Raw genomic sequence first — 20,200 nt, 5'->3', positions numbered from 1 at the left:
CATAGCTCAGCTCCCCAGCCAGGTCATACTATAATTTCCCCTTCTAAGACAGCCTCTTCCACCAGCAGCATCAGGCAGTCCTCATGCCTACTGCCCTGCCTAGGTCACTCCTGCAGCGAGTCAGGCAGGCTTCCCATTCACTACCCCTAGCAATACCACTCTGCAGTGCTTAGCAGCAGAATCCAAACCCAAGCCCACCTACTACTCTGGGTTCTAGTCCAGGACCCTGCACAGAGCTATGAAGGCCTGTGTCTACACCCACCTAACTGCTTTTATCCCATTGCCCCCATCTTGCGCCCTTAGCTGACAGCAAGGCTCTACAAACTTCCTCCCTGCTGCTCCCCTACACAGGGGTCAGCTTCCTGCCTTTATAGAAGCCCCATCTCCTCCCTCACAGGTGAGCTTCTGCCTAATTAGTGCCCTTCAAGCAGCCTAAGCCTCCCCCCATATTACATCTTAATTGGCTGATTGGGCCCACCTGTCCTAATTCAACTCTTCCCCCGGCTGGTGTAGGGAGCACAAAGCACAGCCTCCCACTGATTTCAATGAGCAGTGGATCAGACCCTTCATGCTAATGGCTAGACCCCAGGGCTGTGCCTACTGAGTGAGGCAACACAGAAGGTGTAGTCTGAGTAGAGGGGCAATAAAGGCTGCTGCAGGGGCTGAAGTATCTCCTCACATAAGCAGGAACAGCCCGAAGGGGTCCAGTAACTTGTTGCAGCTGTACCCAGAATGCCTATGGGTGGCTCTGCAGCCTAGAATCTCTGCAGCACTGAGAGTTCTAAGCATAATCCTGTCTTGCCCACTCCTATCCCCAGCACACCCCGGCTGTTTGCATTGCTCTTATGCTATTCCTGTGCCACAGGAACTGTCCTTCAGCCCGCTGTGGTCCTTTTATGGTCCCCTGTATGCTAGAATTGTGTGCTGTCCTGAATTATGAATAAGTGTTCCAATGTGCTCCATCCTTTCCATCAGCAAATACGTGTAAGAGCATCAGTATAAATAAGGCAGAAGAGGCTTAAATTTAAAATGTGGCTTATAAAAAACAGATTTGTATATAAGAAAGACAGAGCTTCCTTGCATACCCAGGCATTTGGAGTTTATGTCATCAAATGGAGTTATCAGTATTTCACAGGTTAAATAACATTATGTAGTTGGGAATTATCTCGAGACATGATGAAAATAGATTTACTAGTAAAAATTAGGCTATTTTCTGAGTCAGAATCACACAATACATAGTTCATGTGCTACTTGGAAAGGTCTTTTCAGAAACCCAGGCCCTGCATCAGTAGTCAAAGTGAACATTCCTTTTATTGTCCTGATTAAAACTTTCCAGTTGTTTCTGCTGTGATTCAGGAAGGGCCCACCTTTGCATCCCTATCTCTGTGAATGCAGGCAGCTTTGACAAAGCTGTTAACAACTTGCTGAACCACATTCCACCGTCACGACAAGATGACGGCCGAAGACTGACATCCAACTCTGAAAGTTCTCGGAGCGCAGTTAAGCCTTGAAAGAAAGTGGCCCATCCTTCATCAGAAACGCTGTCATTATAACTCAGGTCTAGCTTCTGTAATTTGGTAAGATGACCAGCTTGGACCTCTAATGCTGAAAGAAATGGACATCGGAACATACGTGGAATACATACAAATATTGTTTAAAAACACTTCTGACTAAGAATAGTCATATTCAGCACTAAAACATGGCAATGATTAATTACTCAGTGATATAAAACATGTTGCTCACGCTAATCGGAGAAACTTGCTATCGGTCTCACAAAGCCTATTTTATTACAAATGAAGCTGTATAGTTTACAACATGCAATTCAGAGGGAATTAAAGGGATTACAAAGGTATTAGGTTAAAAGTGTGTAACGACCTCGTGATGGATCAGTCAGATGGAGTTTAGTATCAAGTATAGGATGAAATGAGCAGGAAGATTTTACAGTGAGGTTTGGAGAGAGAAAAATGTTGAAAGAGCCACACGTAATGGTAGAATGTTATGGGGGGCTGGGGCCAAGGTGGAGGCTGAAGTCTTGTCTACCCTAAGAAAATTAGGACCTGTAAATTACTACTGGTGCCACTCTGACAGTGGTAGCAGTGGTGAAGGCTGTAGGGTTAACAGGGCTCAGGCATTTTTTACCATTGTATGGTCTACAAGGATCCAAAAAGTTTTAAGACAGCTATTACAGTACTGCCAACCCCAAGCATTTAAAAATAATGTGTCAGGCTCCCCAAAATCATGAGACTGGCCTAAAAATCATGAGATTTTTTTTAAATTCTGAGAATTTTGTATTTGATTTCTGAGTTTTGAGCCTTCAGGGTTCACATTTTTCCAGCATTTTTCAGCAACTAACAGGGTTAGAAATTTACTTAAAAAGAAAAAAACTGATGTCTCCTCTAATAACATGACTCCAGGAGCTGGGGATTTCACAAAAACACCTAAAATCAAGAGATTTGGCTCCACTGCTATTGCATGTAATGCTGTCAAAATATAATTAGATGGAATTACTGAGCACAGAAATACTGGTTGTGCAGTATAAAACTACTCAGAGGTAGCTTTAAATCTCATATTTATATTGTACACTTATATTTTTCTAAGTATTGCATTTGTGAAGTAATAAAAATAGCTCAGCTAAAATGGGTCATTGCATGTTTTTCCTGTGTTGTCTACACTCTCTTCAATTTTTGCCCCCTCACTGTATAAAGTACTGAGTAATTATCTCTCAGCAGGTTGAAAATTCCCTGGTGGAAAGATACTCCTGCAGTCTGCCTCCTGTCATCTGATTTATGCATAAATTTGCTCTACCCAAGGAACAAATCCCCTCTGAATTATGGTCTAAATGCAACTGCTTGACTGCTAATAAATATCACATTATACATACCTAAAAGACTCAGATCCACAGCCACCAAATTACAGCTGCTCAGTCTCAACGTTCGAATCTCCGTTGCAAGCTTTAGTGCTTCCAAAAGCAGCTTTAGGTTCCCACCAACGCATTTATTCCAAGAAAGGTCTAATATCTCCAGTTCAGGGAGGTGAAGGGCAGTCTCAGCTGAAAAGATTAACATCAGCAATTCTGCTTACTAAGAAAAATCATCATGGCCTTAGCAGACATTTCACCTTCTATTCACCTGTAAATAGGTTTTAAGTATGTTGCCTTCCTACTTGTGCTAAGAACTTAGGTTTAATGGATCTTGGTAAAAGTTAGACAAAATAAAATCTCACGTACTCTCTGAAGAGTTGAATGTTCAATTGTTCACATATAGAATGGGCATTGAACACAGACAAGTCCTTGAGTTGTCTTTCTTAAAAGGGGTTGGGATGATGTGACCCTCTGAGCATCTAGATATCAGATGGCATGGAGCTCCCTGGTATGTAGCAGTGAGTCTCAGTTGGTGTGAACAGCTCAGCACATCCAAATGTGCTGGAAATTTGTAACTAAAATGTATTTAAACAAGGCATGTCAGGGGAAACTGATAAACAACTTTTTCCAGACAAAAAAAAAGGACTGACACCTCAAGCCAGGTGTGGCCCAGGACAGTGGCCTATTCATTTGTATCAGAGATTGCAGGAAGATCATTTGCATTATGAAAAATCACAAGTGGGGGAGAAGCCAGCATGGCATCTACACCAGACAGTATTGCATCCATACTCATCAGAGGAAAGGAACTTTATCTGGGGATACACTTCAGAAGAAAACATTTTAAAGTTTGAATGAACTACACAGAGAGTGGGAGGGAACCCCTATGTTATCTGTCATCTGAGCAGACAAAGAAACTAAGTGCTTTGAACTGTATATTTGGATCCTGGCTAAGGATTAGTCAGACATACTGGAAGAATGATTTTGGTTAGAAAATGATAAACAAAAGACTTTAATTTGTTAAGCTGTGTTTCAGTCTTAGTAAAGTATTTTAACTTGTGTTTGTTTGTAACCATTTCTATCCTTAGTCCTCCTATTTGATATCACTTAAACCCTATGTCCTTTTGTTAATAAACCAATTTTATTTTACTATAAACCAGCTTGTCATTGCGACTGAAGAGTAAGATATGTTAACCCCAGTTAAACTAACAGGCTGCTATGTGCTGTCTCTTGATAGGAGCAGTGTGAAAAGGTTTTTTGAGTGTCACAATGAGAGAGGCTGTGGACTGCAGAAAGATGTTTTTGGGGGAGAAATTGGGACTGGAAAGGTTGTTGAGACCCCCCTGGAAAGAGTACCAGTGAAGTGGAAGCCACAGTGAGATCTGCATGCTTGAATGTGGACTGTTGGTGTCTGGTCTGTGAGCCACAGCAGCATAGCATTTAAGGCATCCAGAGCTGCAAGGCAGGTGTTCACTGAACCTTTTACTGGCCTGGGTGAAACACAAACCATCACAGCTGGGTCGTTTTGTTTTACAATATTAGCAAAGTTGGCCTGATCCTGCCCTACTGAAGTCAATTGAATGTAAAGAGCAATTTTGACCATTTTACAACAATTTAAAGGGAGCAATTCTTGCTGCAAACTCATTTATGCAAGGCAAAATTCATTACATTTTCTGACAATGTTGACTTCCGGGATATCAAGAAATCACTCTTAAATAATAATATATTATAGCATATTGCCTGCAAAGACCTCAAGCCAGTGTTAGCCTAATCCTGGTTCCACTTAAGTCAGTGGAAATTTTGCTATTGACTTCAGTGGGAGCAGCAGTAATAAACAATAACAGGGTTTCTTTCTGTATGTCACATTTATTATAATCCCTTTATAAGCTCTTGATTTGCACTCATAGTGCTTACTTGAAGACCAGAAAGTTTCTATTGGTACATAGAGATGAAAAATCTTTACTCAGACACAAAGGTGTATGCTCTTGGTGTATTGATCTCTATTATGGACATGTGTCAAGATCCCTTAGCCACTCAGGAGTGGTAAATATTAAGAAATCAGTATTAAATGGATAATTATTACAAGGTCTGCCCATTAATGATTACAATTCCAGCATAGTATGAGATCATATACTGTAGCTTTCTTTTCTAAAATTAGTTAATAAATTATAGTTCTTTGGAAGGTGAAAGATTAATAGGACTAGATTCAAATCAGGCATAATATGGTCAGAAGCTACAAGGTACCTCAGTCCTGACCTATAGCACTCTCAGACTTCCCTTTGCAGTCAAGCCAATTTATGTGCTGGTTTTGTAACGTGGGCAGACAGAGCCAAGGGTGAGACTGAAAAATGCATTTTCACTCATGAGCAAAACCAGAATTCAACCACAGATCTGCAGAGTCCCATCAAAGGACAGTGCAAAGCTATTGCATTATCCCATTAAGCTGCATACAGACAATATATAATAAATTAAAAAACATTCCTACCAAGTGATACCAAAGAATCTTCCCCTAAAGAGCAACTGCTGATGGCCACAGATTTCAACTTTGGTAAAAATCTGAGCCTGCTGAAAAGGTGACTGGAAGACACTCCAATGTTTTTATTGGATGATAAGTTCAGCTCTTGAAGACTCGAGAGTAAAGGTATCACCTGTGCTTTAAAAATATACAATATATATTAGAGTCATTCTGATCCTAAATGATTATCTAGCTGTAGTTTTATTTGCTACAATTTCTTTTCTTTATAACTCAACGCAAAACACAGGGCCAGATTCTGACACCCTTACTCATGCTGAGTAAACCCCATTAATAAATAGCCGTAAATAGCCCCATTGTTTTCAATAGGAGTACTCCAGGAGTAAGGCACTACTTAGTGTGAGTAAGTCTGGCCTCCAATAGATAGAGTGGCTGAGATTTTCAAAGCCAACTAGGTGATTTAGACATACAACTCCTATTAAAATGAATGGGGGGAGGGATCTGTGTCCATAACTCACTGCCTTTGCTAATCTCAAGTATTGTAAGATCATATAATATATACCAGCAGATAGTTATCAAAGTCCTATTAAATGTGCATCAAATAAAAAATAAATCACTAGAACTGAAAATTATTTATAAAATGATTAAGTTAACTCTTCTCCTTACTAGTATTACTTTATCAGTAGCTTTTCTCATTATCTTCCCCATCAGGAAAATTAAGTTGTAGGCTTCAAGTCATAAGATTTTTTTACTCTAAAGGTTAAAATCCATGTTAAAATACAATGGTAACAGAAAACACGCTGAAACCAAACCATCTCCTTGGTGGGAGGGAGGGGAACTGTATATTTCTTGTAACAGGAAGTGAAATTAGTGCTCTTGAGAGGGGTCTGAATAACAAGTCTTCAGTTTTGTCAAAGAACAGAGATAGCAGCGGTAGCAGCAGTGCATGCTCCCTTAGCACCACCCTGCCACTGAACTTCTGCCTTGACATGGAGTTACCAATAGGGGATGCAGGACAGTTCAATTTTCATGTGCATTCATCTCTTGGAGTCATGCCAAGTTACACCAACTGAGGATCTGGCCCTTGGTCTCTCCAGTATGATCAATTATCAGCAAGATTGCTCGTTGGTGCTAGCACCTATGATCTGGACATTTGTCCAAAATACTTATGTCGCTTGCATTGAGAAATGCCCCTTTAGTGTTCTGGCCTATCAAAAATAATATTATAACACTATTTTCTCTCACATTGCACCCTCCATCCAAGAATCTCAAAGTGCTTTACAAACATTAATGAATTAAGCCTCACAAAATCTCTGTGAGAAAGGTAACTGTTACTAGCTCCATTTTACACATGAGGCTATCTTAAGGCCTGGTCTACACTAAAAAATTAAGTCGGTTTAATTACGTCAGTTAGGGGTGTGAAGACAGCACTAGGTCGACAGAAGAATTCTTTTGTCAACCTAGCTACTGCCTCTTGGGGGTGTGGATTACTTATGCAAATGGGAGAATCCCTCCTGTCAGCATAGGTAGTGTCTACACTGAGTACTACAATGGCTCAGCTACAGTGGCGCCGCTGTAGCCTTTTAAGTGTAGACAAGTTCTAGGGTGCTGAACAAGGGAAGTTGCAGGTTCTCTGCACCTCTCTGGATCAGACCCCATGTGATTAGCCCAAGGTCATGACTCCCAGTCCTGTGCCTTAACCAAAAGGCTAGCTGTTCTCCACAATCACTGCACTACCAAATCCATGTGCATAAAGACTAGTCCCGACTACTAAAATCTGATGGAGAAAGTGTAAGGTGGACCTCTTTTCTGCCTTTGAGAAGTTTTCAAAAGTTAAAAACATGTATATTTGTAACGAATTTTCTAACAATGTTCTTACTGAGAGCCACCATGTCCTCCTCTGTTACACAGCACCGGTGGAGATCCAGAACTTCTAGGTCTTTAACACTGGCCAAATGAGCTGCTGAGTCCTTCAACCCTCCACCAATTTCTTTATTGCACGATAGGTCTAATTTGTTTAGCTCTGGTAAGTACTGGAAAGCACTGTCTAAAATGAAAAAGGCAAAATTCATTGTCACTGACTATTCTAACACAGAAGGCAGACAGTGGATTTAACATTTGTTTTACCTAGTGTTAATGTTTGTGAAAGGTGTCAGCATGACAGTTCTGGAGAATGAGGTTTTCTGCGTAGTCACAACGGAAGTAAAGCAACATTGCAAAGCTCTTCCCACCAGTGTCATTCAATCTTACTCTAAAAGAACCACCCAAAAGTGAGAGAACAGCTCAGCCTTCATACCCATTAATTCTTTATTTAGTCTATTTGCTGAGAAGACTGTCAAGGGTGCCAAATAGCACCAATTGTGGTACTGAGTTTTGCATGGTGAATAATTAGTCCACTACAAACTAGACAAAGATAATCTGGACAGACTTTCAGGTGATGACTTTTAGGGTATGTTTACTCTGCAATGTAAGCCTGGGCTTGAGCCCAGGCTCAAGGCTAACTCCCTCTACATCTACACTGCAACTGTGCTAACCCAAGGGCTCAGACCCAGGGACCCAGGACCCTGCAGGGTTGGAGGGTCCGAGCTCAAGTCAAGCCGGGGCCCAGGGTCTGAACCCTATTGCTTTACAGTGTAGCCACAGCCCCACTTGACTCAGGTCCCAGGAGTCATCGGAAGTATCCCACAATTCCATGGGCCAACTTCTTTAGTCCTCTCTATCCCAACAATCTGCAATCCACTCTATTGAAAACAGAAGACTTCACTTCTCTCTCCTACCCCCACCCCGTGGCAAATCGTTAACCCATTCTGTTCTTATCACCGATCTGCAAGCACACTATCAGAGAGGCTCCTGGGTTTGCAATGGAGAGTGAACTGAACAAGCCTTCCGCAAAGTGAGCTGCCTCCTGGTAATGTGCAGGCAAGGCATTAAATTTTTCCCTCAGTGCACCACATTCCTAGGGCTAGAGCAGCCATGTTTCAGGAGAGGAGGGACAGAGCACAAGGGACTCTGGGATATGGTTACTTTTGACTCAGATCAGCGCAGCGCAGTGTGGACACCAGAGCCCTAGGTTCGAGCACAGGTCAGAAAATTCTTAACCTAGGGTTAAAATCCAGTGTAGATGCTCAAACCCAGGGTTCCCTAACATGAGTCAGCTAACTCAAGTCCCACTAACTCTGGGCTTACATTGCAACGTAGACATACCCTGTGTCACTCGTCCCTTAAGCTGACTTTGAATTTTGAAGAAACTAGTGCTGAAAGTCTCTGCTTCCTTTTACTAAACAACTTAGTCCCCAAACAGAAGAGAATCAATGTCTATCAATATTTTAAAAACTATTTTCAAAGCTAAATAATTCTTATGATTTCCATCACACAAAATACTTATTTCATTGCCTTTAGCCTTGACATATTCTTGGATGGGTTTTAGATTTAGACTTGTGATTCCAAATCTAAACCACTCTAAGCTGGACTAACCTAAACATTGGAGGCCATCTAGCTTTAATCCACACATGTTCAAATTTAATACTTTCAAAACTGGCACATTTTTTAATTCCTGAGCAATACTCTTCAGACTGCAGCCAATGTTTCTGTTAATAGAAAGATCTAATACTTCAAGGTCGTGGATCACATTTAGAAGCTGAGCTGAAAAAAAGGAAAACAGAATTGATTAGTTACCAGATCTACTTGAAGGAACTTGCCTAACAATGGGCCTAATGCAAAACCCAATGAATCTTCCCATGGACTTCCATAGCTTTGGATCAGGCCCTATAAGTGAACAAAAAACAGTACTTTGCACATTTATAGTACCTTCCATCTACACCTGCACACTTTATAAACATTCATGAATCTGGCCTAACACCATCTCGGTGTGACAGGTATTTTTTTCCCATTATGGAGATGGGGAAAAGCCACGGCACAGGTAGACTTAGGCCAACGATTATAAACTTGGGCCCTGAACATGTAATGAGCTTCACAGGGTTGGGGCTTGAGTTTCCAAATTTAGTCACATCAATATAAATGGCCTGATTTTCGAAGAGGCTCAGCACTTGAAACTCTCATTTAAGTCTCTGTTTGAAGAGCCTCCAGATTTTTTATTCACATGCTTAAATATACAATTAGTTGTCTAACTTCAGGCTCTCAGCTTTGAACATTTTGGCCTAAGTGACTTGCCCAAGGTCATACAGGAAATCATTGAAGGCACTGAGATTCAAACCCAGGTATCCTTCTCAACCTCATGCTTTAACCACAAAATCATCCTACCTCACATGGTTAGAAAGAAATGACTTATTTGGAAACCAATACAGATACAGTTATAGTGGCCAGCCAGAAATTAATTAACTTTCTATCAATACTAAGCTTAATATTGATTCTTGTAAAATGCTAAAACTGAAATCAAAGTAGTTACAGTTTTGAGGAGCCAATATTTCAGCATAGGTATGTGAAATACACTTACCTAGAGATTCTCCATCTTTTGCTGTTAGATTGCAATCTGTAAATTTTAGGATTTTGATTCTGCACCCTTTCTGGAATTTTTTGGTCAAGAGGGATAGTTTTCCACCTATGTTATAATTCCAGGATAAATCCAGTTCTTCAAGGTGAGGAATGGTTTCAAGTGCCTCTCCTGATACAAAGCACCCAGAAGTCTAAGATAAATCATTCTATATACACTTTTGAGTACAGGATAAAAATACAGTTTTACATAATATTAATTATGTCATTAGTCATTTAATTCTCATTTAAATGATGCAGTTTTGCTTTGTTTTCTTCTTTGAAAAAGAAAGTGCATGTCAGAAAGTGATTTATTGTTGCATAAATAGACATGCTCTTTAACAGATGTAAATATAGACCAAAACTCCTTGTCACACCACACACGCATCCTTCCTACTCCCCACCCCTGATGCTTAGCTTGGCCTCAGAAAAAAAACACATTGGTTGTTTCCCTGTATACTTCTGTCAAGGACCCAGACTCTGTAATCTACAGGGAAATCAGTATAAATGGCAGATATGTATGGATTATCCTTTATAGCTCTGCTCTGCTCTGTTAGACATCTGGCAACTTTCCAACATCCTCTGTACTGCATCTGGAGGCCACTGTATTGCCAACCCCAAATATTCAAAAATCCTGAGTCAGGCTCACAAAAATCATGAGAGTGTTATTAAAATCATGACATTATGTAAAAATAATAGATTCGGTGTTCTTTTTACTTGTCTTCTGCTTTTTATGCCTTTAGGGTGCACTGAGGTCAAATTCTGAAGTTTTCTCCACAGCCACAAGTTACTTTTTCTTTAAGAAAGAAGGCTGAAATCATGACATGTCCACTTGACTCCAGGAGCTGGGGCTTTAAGGAAAACAATAATTATCATGAGACTCATGACAAAATCATGAGAGTTGTCAATGCTGAGGCCATCTTGGATAAGGGCATAGCTGAGAAGGAAGAAGTCCTCTCATAGCTGTTTCTGAACCTTTAAAAACATCATTTCTGGCAAACAGAATCAACTTGAGTGTTGCTTAACTTCAAACTGACCTTCCCCAATTAAAACAGAATTTCTAAGGCTCAGCAAAGCATGCAGGCACTACCCATCTTGGATGCACTCAGAGGCAGCTAGGCTGCTCCTTGCCCCTTTGACATCTCTTTACTGCCATTGGCATTGAAGTGAAAAGTGTTAGCTAATATTCCATTGCAAAGCTCATGCTTCAGAACAGGGCATGAGGCATCACCTCATGCGCATTTTGACTGAAATAATAGTTATGAACCACAGTACACAATGGTTAAAAGGCTAGCTCCTTTTTCTGGACATTTTTAAAAAAATTGTTAGCATAAATTAGTTCTCAATTGAAATCAGTTAGTCAGCCTACATGTCAATGCAATTTCAGGATGTTCAAAACCAAATGAAGATTTATTTAATTAAGTTATTTTTTATCATTACCAACATGATAATTTACAGTTATAATTTAATGGGAAAATCCTTATATGACACTGCGTTTTAATACTGGATTCTCACTATAAGGTTTATAATACAAAAATAACAATGCCTGTTATTCTATATTAAATGAGTATAGAAGTCTAAATAAGAGAGAGAAAGAAAAATCTTTAAATGCCTCTTAATATTTTAGAGAAACAAGGTGGGTGAGGTGATATCTTTTATTGAACCAACTTCTATTGGTGAGAGACACAAGCTTTCAAGCTTACACAGAGCTCTTCATCAGGCCTAATTTTTATCTGTCTGATATCTACTTAGAATAATTTCCCAAATCTTGAAAATGGACCAGTGTTTTTCCATTGAGAAGCTGTTTTTCCTAAGCAGTGCAGTGTGTTAATGTTTGATACAGCAGTTAACATTCCAGACACCTTTCCCACCCTAAAGATAAATAAAGGACAATGACTATGAAGAACAATTTTCTTCCATTTCTCACATAAGATAGTCAGAGCCTCTACAAGAAAGATGGTAATTAAATAATTGTGTTTTCAGACTTACGTTTTCTTACTGTGAACACATTCAATGCATTTTTCAAAAGCAGGTATTTACATATTCAAGCAGGCACTTGTTTAGTTTAACCACTTTATCACCAAACATGCATATTGTTTTCAAAATGCATCATGGTAAGATAAATAAATAAACTGAACAATTAGCTCTGAAGCACACGCCAGAGACACTGAAGGCCCCGGACTTGATCCAGGTGTCACTTAAATCTGTTTTACATCCGTGTAACTCCATTGGCTCCAAGAAAATATTCCTGATTTACACTGATGTAACAAGAAGAGAATCAGGCTTGTAGACACAATGTTGGTATTACATATCCCTAAAATAAAACTACGGTACTGATCTGGTTTGGTGCTCAGCTCATCTACTAATAAAGCCACCTTCAGCTGAGGGCTCTATGTACATTACAGATGAAAATCAGTACCTCACAGGATCGGGCCTTGAGACAGAATTTACAGCTAGAGTTGCATTTACAGCTATAAGAATTAATGGTGGACAAGTTCATTTTGCCTAATTTCGAATCCATCCACGATTTGAAAGTTCAACACAGCCATCATCAGGTTTGCATCCCCATAAGCAAAGGCTGTGGTGGGAAAGGGAGCAGTGACAGGATAGAGACAAAAAAATACCCATTGTAAAAGGTAGAATATAAAACACAGAAGAAAGGGGAAAAATTGTAGAAAGTATGGAAAAAGGGGTGAGAAAAAAATCAAACAAAAAATTAAAAGCAGATTCTACCTCATTTCATGCAATAGTTTGTGAACCTCCAGAATAATCCATAAACTTTGCAGAACCTCACACTCCACTGGGTTTGCCATTCCTTTGTATGTACACAATGAGCTCACTCACAGTAGTAAATTCTATGTTCAGTGGTTAGTGTTTGCAAGATCAGGGCCTGTATACAAATACAATCTCTAAAATGAACTTCATCCATTTTGGGATGACGGGTTGCAGCTAATTACAGACAATTATGGCAAAACAGTGAGAGGAAGTGAAAACGTGACCAGATTTCTTACAAAAAATGCAGAGGGATCGTGAATGGTGACACTGAATAGGCAGCCCATCTGTTTTTAAGGTCTTTTCCAAAAGATCTCAGTACACCATCATCTACATAGAACTCCCTGTATCTGCCGCTGAAGGAGAAAGGTCTAAACTGATCATGTTGTGATTTGATCATCCAGTTCTGAGGAATCTACCACTGGGCATTTGAAGCCTGTTGCTTAAAATGCTAAGCCAATTTGAGTAATTTTGTTGCTCTTGTACTAATAAGCCCTGAGTTTTCAACCCTTGTGCATGTGAGAGACTTTTTGCCCATGAATAGCCTCATTGAACTCAATGGGACTAATCATATGTATAAAGTTACTCACAAGTGTAAGAGTTTTATACTTCTTTATAGTTGAGAGTTTACATTGTCAGGTTTGGAGACAAAGAATGAGATTTTGGCTGCTGTGGTGTGATGGAAGTACAGATTTAATGGCTCACAATAGATCCTTGGTAATGAGCTGTTTGGAAGGTAAATGTAATGGTCATACTATACCTAAACAAGTAACATCCTCAGTGGTCAACCTGCAGCTGTTTAATTGGAGGATTTTTAACTTGCTCACATGATGGAGCCGAAGAGCAAGGGGTTTCAGAGCCTCTCCTACAAAATCATTCCAGGAAAGATTGAGTTCCTCCAGCTCTGGTAGAAAAGGTAATACAGCAACTAGAAGTAAAACAAACAACAGCAGAAATAACCCACTTAATTTCTGAATGTGTGTGTGTGTGTGTGTCAGTATGCCTTAATACAGAGGTGCTTTTCAAAACTAGTATGATAATATGATAGAGAGCGATTTGTCTTCAGAATAAACTCTCTGTGCCTAAGTTTCCCTATCTGTAGAATGGGTATAAGGATATTTATCTGCCTCACATAGTTGCTGTGCAGCTTAAATCATTAATTAATATTGGCAATATGCTTTGGGATCATCAGATGAAAATGCTGAATAAGAAGAAAGTATCATTATCAGAAGGAGAGGGGAAAGGAGTGGGGTTGGACAATTTCATTGGGAAATGAGAATAGAAAACTCTGTTCCATAAGCTTTCAGTAGATAGGTGGGAAAACTTGTGCTTACCCAGATCCATTAAATCTGTTGCACTTAATGCACAATTATTTAGGTCCATATTCTTGCTGTTGGGCTTCTTGCCCAATTTCTGCATGAACTGATTAACTCTCCATATACCAGATGTTGCATCTGTTTTGGAAATGAGATGTGGAGGTTTGTCTGCATAACCAAAAAATAGGGTTGTGGTTACCTCTACAAGTAATCTTATTGATGAGATTTTTGTCTTGTGTAACTACAACTGTCAGCTTAAGACATAATGAAACATACTAATCCTGGCAGAATTTGTGGAATGGCTGCATTCCCATTTTAGAGGTTACTGGTGAAACCTCTGGACCATGTCAATTCTCCATTGTTATCCTGAGTAATGGGAACAGGTGCACCATACCCTGGTTGCTGGTACCTGATGCTGTATGAGAGAAGAATCTGCCATTGGAGTCTTTGGGCTGATCTACACTAAGGACTTTTGACATTGACAGCACCAGTTCAAGCATACGGAATGTTTGTAAATCACTAAACCAATATATTCTGTGCACTGTTACCCCTACACTAGCCCTGCACATAACCACTTCAGTTCTGCCTGACTATTACAGGGCTGGTATTCTGGAAGCGCAGACGGCAGAGCTGCACCAGTTCATTTAGTCCTGGCAGTGCAATCCCACAATGCTTCTGCCCACTCTTCAGTGACAGCTCTGAACACTCTCTCTATCACCTGTTAACCCTGTTTGATGCATGCCCAGTAGGTTCTGAGGTGGCTCTTGGTGGGTCTTGGATCTGCACTGTAACTCTTTTTTCCTCTTATTTATTCATTCATTCCAATTTGTTCAGTGAGTATCAGTGCACCTACCCTGGGCTTTAGGAACCCTTAACAATTATGTAAAAATAGTCCTCTAGCAATTTTACCTAATACCCCTGGCCAAAAATGAGCAGTCAAAAGCTGCACAAAATACAATAACCCCCCCCCTTTCCACACTTCGATTCTCATTGTTTCAAAATGTTTCACCCTCCCAACCCCAAAAGCTTGGGAGAACGGATGGGTTTTGCAAACCTCACCTTCCACCCTGCTTTCAATGATAGCTTTGTTTCCTCCATGGTGCAGAAGTTAATAGCAACCTTGGATACACACAACTATTAGAAGATTGATTTCCATCCTCACGATACAAGTGGAGAGAAATAACTGCTTTTGTCGTTGCCTTAAAATTGCTCTAGCAGCAGAGTGGGCAGAGGCTGACCTTAAACACAAGCAAATCAAGATACCACTTGGGGTGCTGACATCCCACATAAACTCTGCAATTGATGAGCTGACTTTGACATTGACCTCTGACACTAGGAATCAAGAGGAAGGTAACTCAAAAGCTTTAACCCTCCCTCGAGCCTTAGCAACATGGGTCCCAGTTCTTGCTTGGTGTCCATCAGATTATAAGGCACAGCATGATAGTGGCTTAATCAGAAGAAAACAACACATACAAAATAGGCCACCACAAACAAATCACAGGATTCTGGCTAGCAGTAAATCCAAGCACTCGTTCATCAACACATTTCTCATGCACCCATCACTGTGTTATTAGCATTACCTGCTACAGGGGAAGCTTGCTCCTCATTCTGATTAGCTGGTCTAGAGGTATTGATTTCTGCTCCTTCAGTTTCTCTCTTGCTTTTGCCATTAGATTTCCCAGTGTCTAAGCCCCTGAAGAATCTAGTGCTTAATGAGCACTGATGTTTTCCCTTTTCCACAGGGGATTTCTTCCTTTGGATCTGGTTCATAATCAACTGAAATGGGGATCTCTTCAAGATGCCATCTTCACATCTATCCTGGGGACACTGTTCTGTTCCTTTCAGAAGATTGACAAACATAGGCATAACTGTATTTAGCAACATTTACTATTGGTTACCTGCCTGTCATAATAGTGGATATGATCCGGAATGTCTTAGCTGCTTTCCCACCATTCTCTCCATGTCAGTATCAATGATGATACATCATTCAGGGGATCAGACTCTAAACTCACTGCAATCCCGGTTGCCTTCAAAGGGAGCTGAGGGTGTTTAGCACCACAGTGGAGGGGCTTAGTATTTTGCACAAGTGGACCTAATGGTCCCAAGTCTCTACTCTGCTGGTACCATTTCATGTTAGTTCGTTGGGCATAGTAGCCCTAAAAATCAGCTTATCTTGTCACTGGAGGGGGATAGCTAGGTGGGCAGCCCCTATGTCACCCCCTTCCTAACAGTCCACGTGGAAATTATTTGTAACAGTGCCAAATGTTGGGGATGACATCCTGGAAAGACTCCTACTGGCTTCAATGGAGCTGGAATTTTACCTTCTATATTTACACCAGCCAGAAAAGCCCGGTGATTCGATTTTACCAGTTAATTTCAGGAACAATGTAAGCATTATGTCCCTCAAAAGAAAAGCAAAATTGTAAAGTAACACCAGAAACATTGGATCCTTCATATATCGTTCTTATACTATTTTACCAGCAATTAGACTGAAGGAAGAAATGGTAAAAAAAAGTTTGTTAGCAAACATTACTTTTGTATACATCAAATTTTTTATACCACTTTGTTTTGTTTTTAAATATTCTGTTTGATTTGTATAATGTTCTGTTGGAAAGTCTTTGCCGTGACATCTGCTTAAGAGATGGGAAAGGAGAACTTCTAACTACAATTATTTATTAGTTGATTAGTCACAACTATGTTTCTCATGACTAATGTACAAAACAAATGATACAATATAAAGCAGAATTATATATACATGATGTAAAGCAATTTTGTTTACATTTGTAACTTTTCATGCACTGGGACTGTAATATTTGTAATAGACAAAGTTACGTACCTGTCTTTTCCATTTCTGGAATAAAGGATCAGTTGCACCTTTTAAAACACTTTCGTGGCTTGGAAAACAAATGCACCATGCTCTAGACGTGAAGTTCTTTCTTCCTTCAGTGACAGATTTTTCTGGGTGTTTTCTTTTTTTGTTGCTGTTGTCTGGCAGAGAGTTTCTGTTTTCACAAATGTGAAATCAGCTGCTCAGCCAAAAAACGGTTGATCAAATGCAATTTGTTGGGCTGTTTCTTCTGCTGATTGTGAGCTGTCTTCTAAATTCAGTCAGGTCTCACAAAATATTTAGCAAACACTCTTTTTGTAACCAGATGCACGAATAATTCATTTGAATAGCCTTGTCAGTTTTCTTTTTAGAATAAATTAATAATAAAAAAAATCAGGAAGTCATTGCATGGACTTCGATACTGAGCTTTCTACCTCCTACAGGTTGCTGAAAGCAGCTGTTTTTAGAAGGGCTGAGTCAATTTATAGATCAAATTACAAGACTATCTGAAGAAAAAGCTCTTTGTTTCCTCCACCTCTTCTCTCACCCTCAGTAAACTCCAAAAGAACTGCAGGAGCGTGAGCAAAGCAGGGAGTTTAAAAAGTTTGCATACTTTGGCTGGAAATGTTTTAGAAAGAGGGATAATAGGAGCTAGTTCATTTTCGTTCACCTTAGGTCAGGGGTTCTCAGACTGGGAGTCGTGATTCCTCAGGGGGTCGTGAGGTTATTATGGGGGGGTCATGAGCTGTCATCCCCTGTGCATGCCAGTAAGGATGGCATGGTATCGGAGGTCATCATTTTTGTGGGGGGATCATCACAGCCAGAAATATTTTCAAAGGGGATCCCAGCAAAAAAAGTTTGAGAACCCCTGCCTTAGGTAGTCGATTGTCTGGACTGTAACTGATGCAATTCTATGGGCCATACTTGAAATCCTTGTTCAGTCATAGCTTCCATTGAAGTCAATTTTGCCTGAGTAAAGTTTGCAGGCGCTGGCCCTGTGTGTTCAACATAGTGATTTTTATCTGTTCAGTTCCTAGTCGACAGGGCTCCACAAACCAAGACACACCATCATGACTACCTCTAGTAAGCAATTTTGGCTATCGTCACAGAAGAAAGACCAAGGACTGTATGGCTCACGGAGACTGAACTATTCTCATCTGCGGATCTTCCAGGTCAAGGAGGCTTATGGAGAGAGCAATATATGAAGCTTGCTGTGCCATTGCCTGTGTTGTATCTGTTTTGTGGGTACCCTCATCACCAGGACTATGAGAATGGCCCCCTGAGTGAGCATTAAATCCATTCAAATAATACATTAGTAAAAATTAAGGAACACGAGTTACTAGATCCCTCCTCAGAGAAGTCTGTGTCTCCAACACACAGAAAGCTACTGTGGTCACAAACAGAGGCCCACTGATAACAAATCATGAACCCAGCAAAATCCACCCAACCCACCAGCGACACTGGCAAACCAGAGGGCATTTGGCAAAGAACAACAAAATTGATCAGGGGGCTGCAGGGACGGATTTAAAAGGAATTATATAGTTTGGCTAAAAGACAGGTGGTGTGGGCAAACATGATACCAGTCTGTAAATAGCTGCAAGGTTTAAACACCAAGGAGAGGGAGGAATTATCTAGGGCAATGCACAGGGGTATAGCTAGGAGTAAACAGGATGAGATTAAGACAGGAAAAACCTGGAGTGAATATCAGGAAAATCTTCTTGACAGTATTAGGCTGTGAAAGAGTCTCCCCGTTGTGTTTGGAGTGTTTACACTAGACTGGAAAAAAGAGTAGAAAATATATGGTAGTGATCTCAGTGCACTTCTCTGGCAGGGGGAAGGAGGGGTTGGCATAGTAGGTCTTTTCCATCTCCAGCTACTATAATTCACCATGTAGGTCTCTACTGGCCTTTACCATTCTTTAGTATTATCCTACGCCAGGAATGGTAATGCTATCCTGTCTCCTGATGCCAGTATCTTTGCATGGGTGATACTCACTCCGACTAGTCCCATCCTCTGAGCTACATTTTTATCATCTCACCATGTTCCATCTCATATCATGTCTCCAAGCACCTCAACCCACATTTGCTGCCACTGTCAGACCAACTCCAGTCTAGCTGGCCCCCTGCCTTGCCTTGCTCTTTTCCTGCCTGCTTTCAACCCCGTCCAGTGGCAGGGGTTGAAATGTGGACAAGCTATTCCTTCTTTCTTACGACAAAGGCTCAGATGCCAATGGAGTGGAATGCTAAACTTTCACTGCAGGTCCACCGAGACTGTAAAATTGCAACTTATGACAATCTGTGCTCATGGCATTTGTGGATTTCTTAAAGACTGAAGTTCTTTTGCCCGAATCCTCTGACACTAACACTTTATGTGGTGTACGTTCCATTCAGAAATGCTTTCATTGCTACAGGTTTTTAAAGGATTGTATAGAAAATCTTGTGCCACTGCAACAACATCTAGTAATACTATAATACTATGTTTGGCAGTGGCCTAATTTCCTCTTCCCTTAGGGCATATCTCTGGCCTTACTTGCAGGAGCGATAGGGAAAGAAGGCAGCAGAGTATTTTAGTGTCAGGCAGCTGCACTGTGGTGGGGTAAACACTGATATTGCTTTGGAATGGCACAGTTTGTGCCCTGGATTGGTATGTGCTGCAGATTGCAGTGTATAGGCCTGGCCACATCCTCCTTACTCAGCAGATTGCATCCTTGGTGTCATAGTGCAATGGCTGACTTTCCCTCCAAGGTGCACTCTTGGGTACTTGCTCTACTGCTGTGTGATGAAGAGACTCTCTATGTCCTTTCCCCCACTGGCCCCCCCACACTGGACCAGGTAGGATTGGCCTTTATAGCTAAAGAAAGATCAGCTGTATCTCCCAGCTGATATGCAGGGAGGTAGTTTGTGACCATACCACTGTTTGAGTGCCCCACATGAACACGTTTGTATCAACCCTTTGCACTGTGTAATAACTGGGGTGAGGGTAGGAACATAACCTGCTCTGGAACAAGCTAGTTAAAAATGCATATTATGCAGCATCCACTGTAGAGAGATTAATTCGGATTTTTTGTACTTTGCCTCATTGTGACTCCTTAATCCAGCATATATTCCAAGAGAATAATGCCATTAGAAGATTAGTGCCACAAATTGATTTGAAAAAAAGGATTTGCAAACAATGAAATCCTATATTCCATGTACTTAATCACTGAGTAGCATTTTGGGGATTTTCTCTTCAGGTTAGTAATGCCTCTTCTAACATAAATCTGGGCATAAATCCACCCTCCCCATTATTTATTTCATGTACCTATTTAAAAAAATACACTTAGCTAAAATAATACAGAACGTAAGTACATTGAGCCAAATTCACCCCTGCTCTTATTCCAGTCCCTTTAATGGAGTTCCATAGGGATGAATTTGGCCCAAAGTCTATATAGAATGTAAGGGATTTATATATTTCATAACCAAGAATTT

The 20,200-nt window shown here is 40.5% G+C and overlaps 1 protein-coding gene across 1 annotated transcript; it reads right to left on the bottom strand.

The window, feature by feature from the left end:
- Nucleotides 1-1,210: 1,210 nt before the first annotated feature.
- Nucleotides 1,211-15,790, bottom strand: LRRC31 (leucine rich repeat containing 31). The gene is made up of 9 exons (XM_067536533.1): nucleotides 15,487-15,790; nucleotides 13,925-14,074; nucleotides 13,351-13,518; nucleotides 9,784-9,951; nucleotides 8,805-8,972; nucleotides 7,210-7,377; nucleotides 5,343-5,510; nucleotides 2,882-3,049; nucleotides 1,211-1,605 (listed from the first exon to the last, which is right to left on the bottom strand). Exons 1-9 carry the CDS (start codon nucleotides 15,788-15,790, stop codon nucleotides 1,286-1,288), a joined length of 1,782 nt encoding a protein of 593 aa, XP_067392634.1. The 3' UTR covers nucleotides 1,211-1,285.
- Nucleotides 15,791-20,200: the final 4,410 nt, after the last annotated feature.

The sequence above is a fragment of the Emydura macquarii genome, unplaced genomic scaffold, assembly GCF_026122565.2.
Source record: "Emydura macquarii macquarii isolate MOO-44397 ecotype Brisbane River unplaced genomic scaffold, CSIRO-AGI_Emac_v2 contig_3603, whole genome shotgun sequence".
In the NCBI taxonomy this organism is placed as follows: domain Eukaryota; kingdom Metazoa; phylum Chordata; order Testudines; family Chelidae; genus Emydura; species Emydura macquarii.
The sequence above is the reverse complement of the archived record's forward strand: the minus strand, read 5'-3'. Positions and strand labels throughout refer to the sequence as shown.

Bases quoted from the DNA above. Each gene is read 5' to 3' on its own strand.
- LRRC31 (XM_067536533.1), bottom strand. From the start codon at position 15,790: ATGTTGCTAAATACAGTTATGCCTATGTTTGTCAATCTTCTGAAAGGA. The intron at 14,075-15,486 runs GTAATGCTAATA...TTGGTTATGCAG, and splicing joins GCAAGCTTCCCCTGTAGCAG to ACAAACCTCCACATCTCATT. The intron at 5,511-7,209 runs GTAAGAACATTG...ATATTTTTAAAG, and splicing joins GGAGGACATGGTGGCTCTCA to CACAGGTGATACCTTTACTC.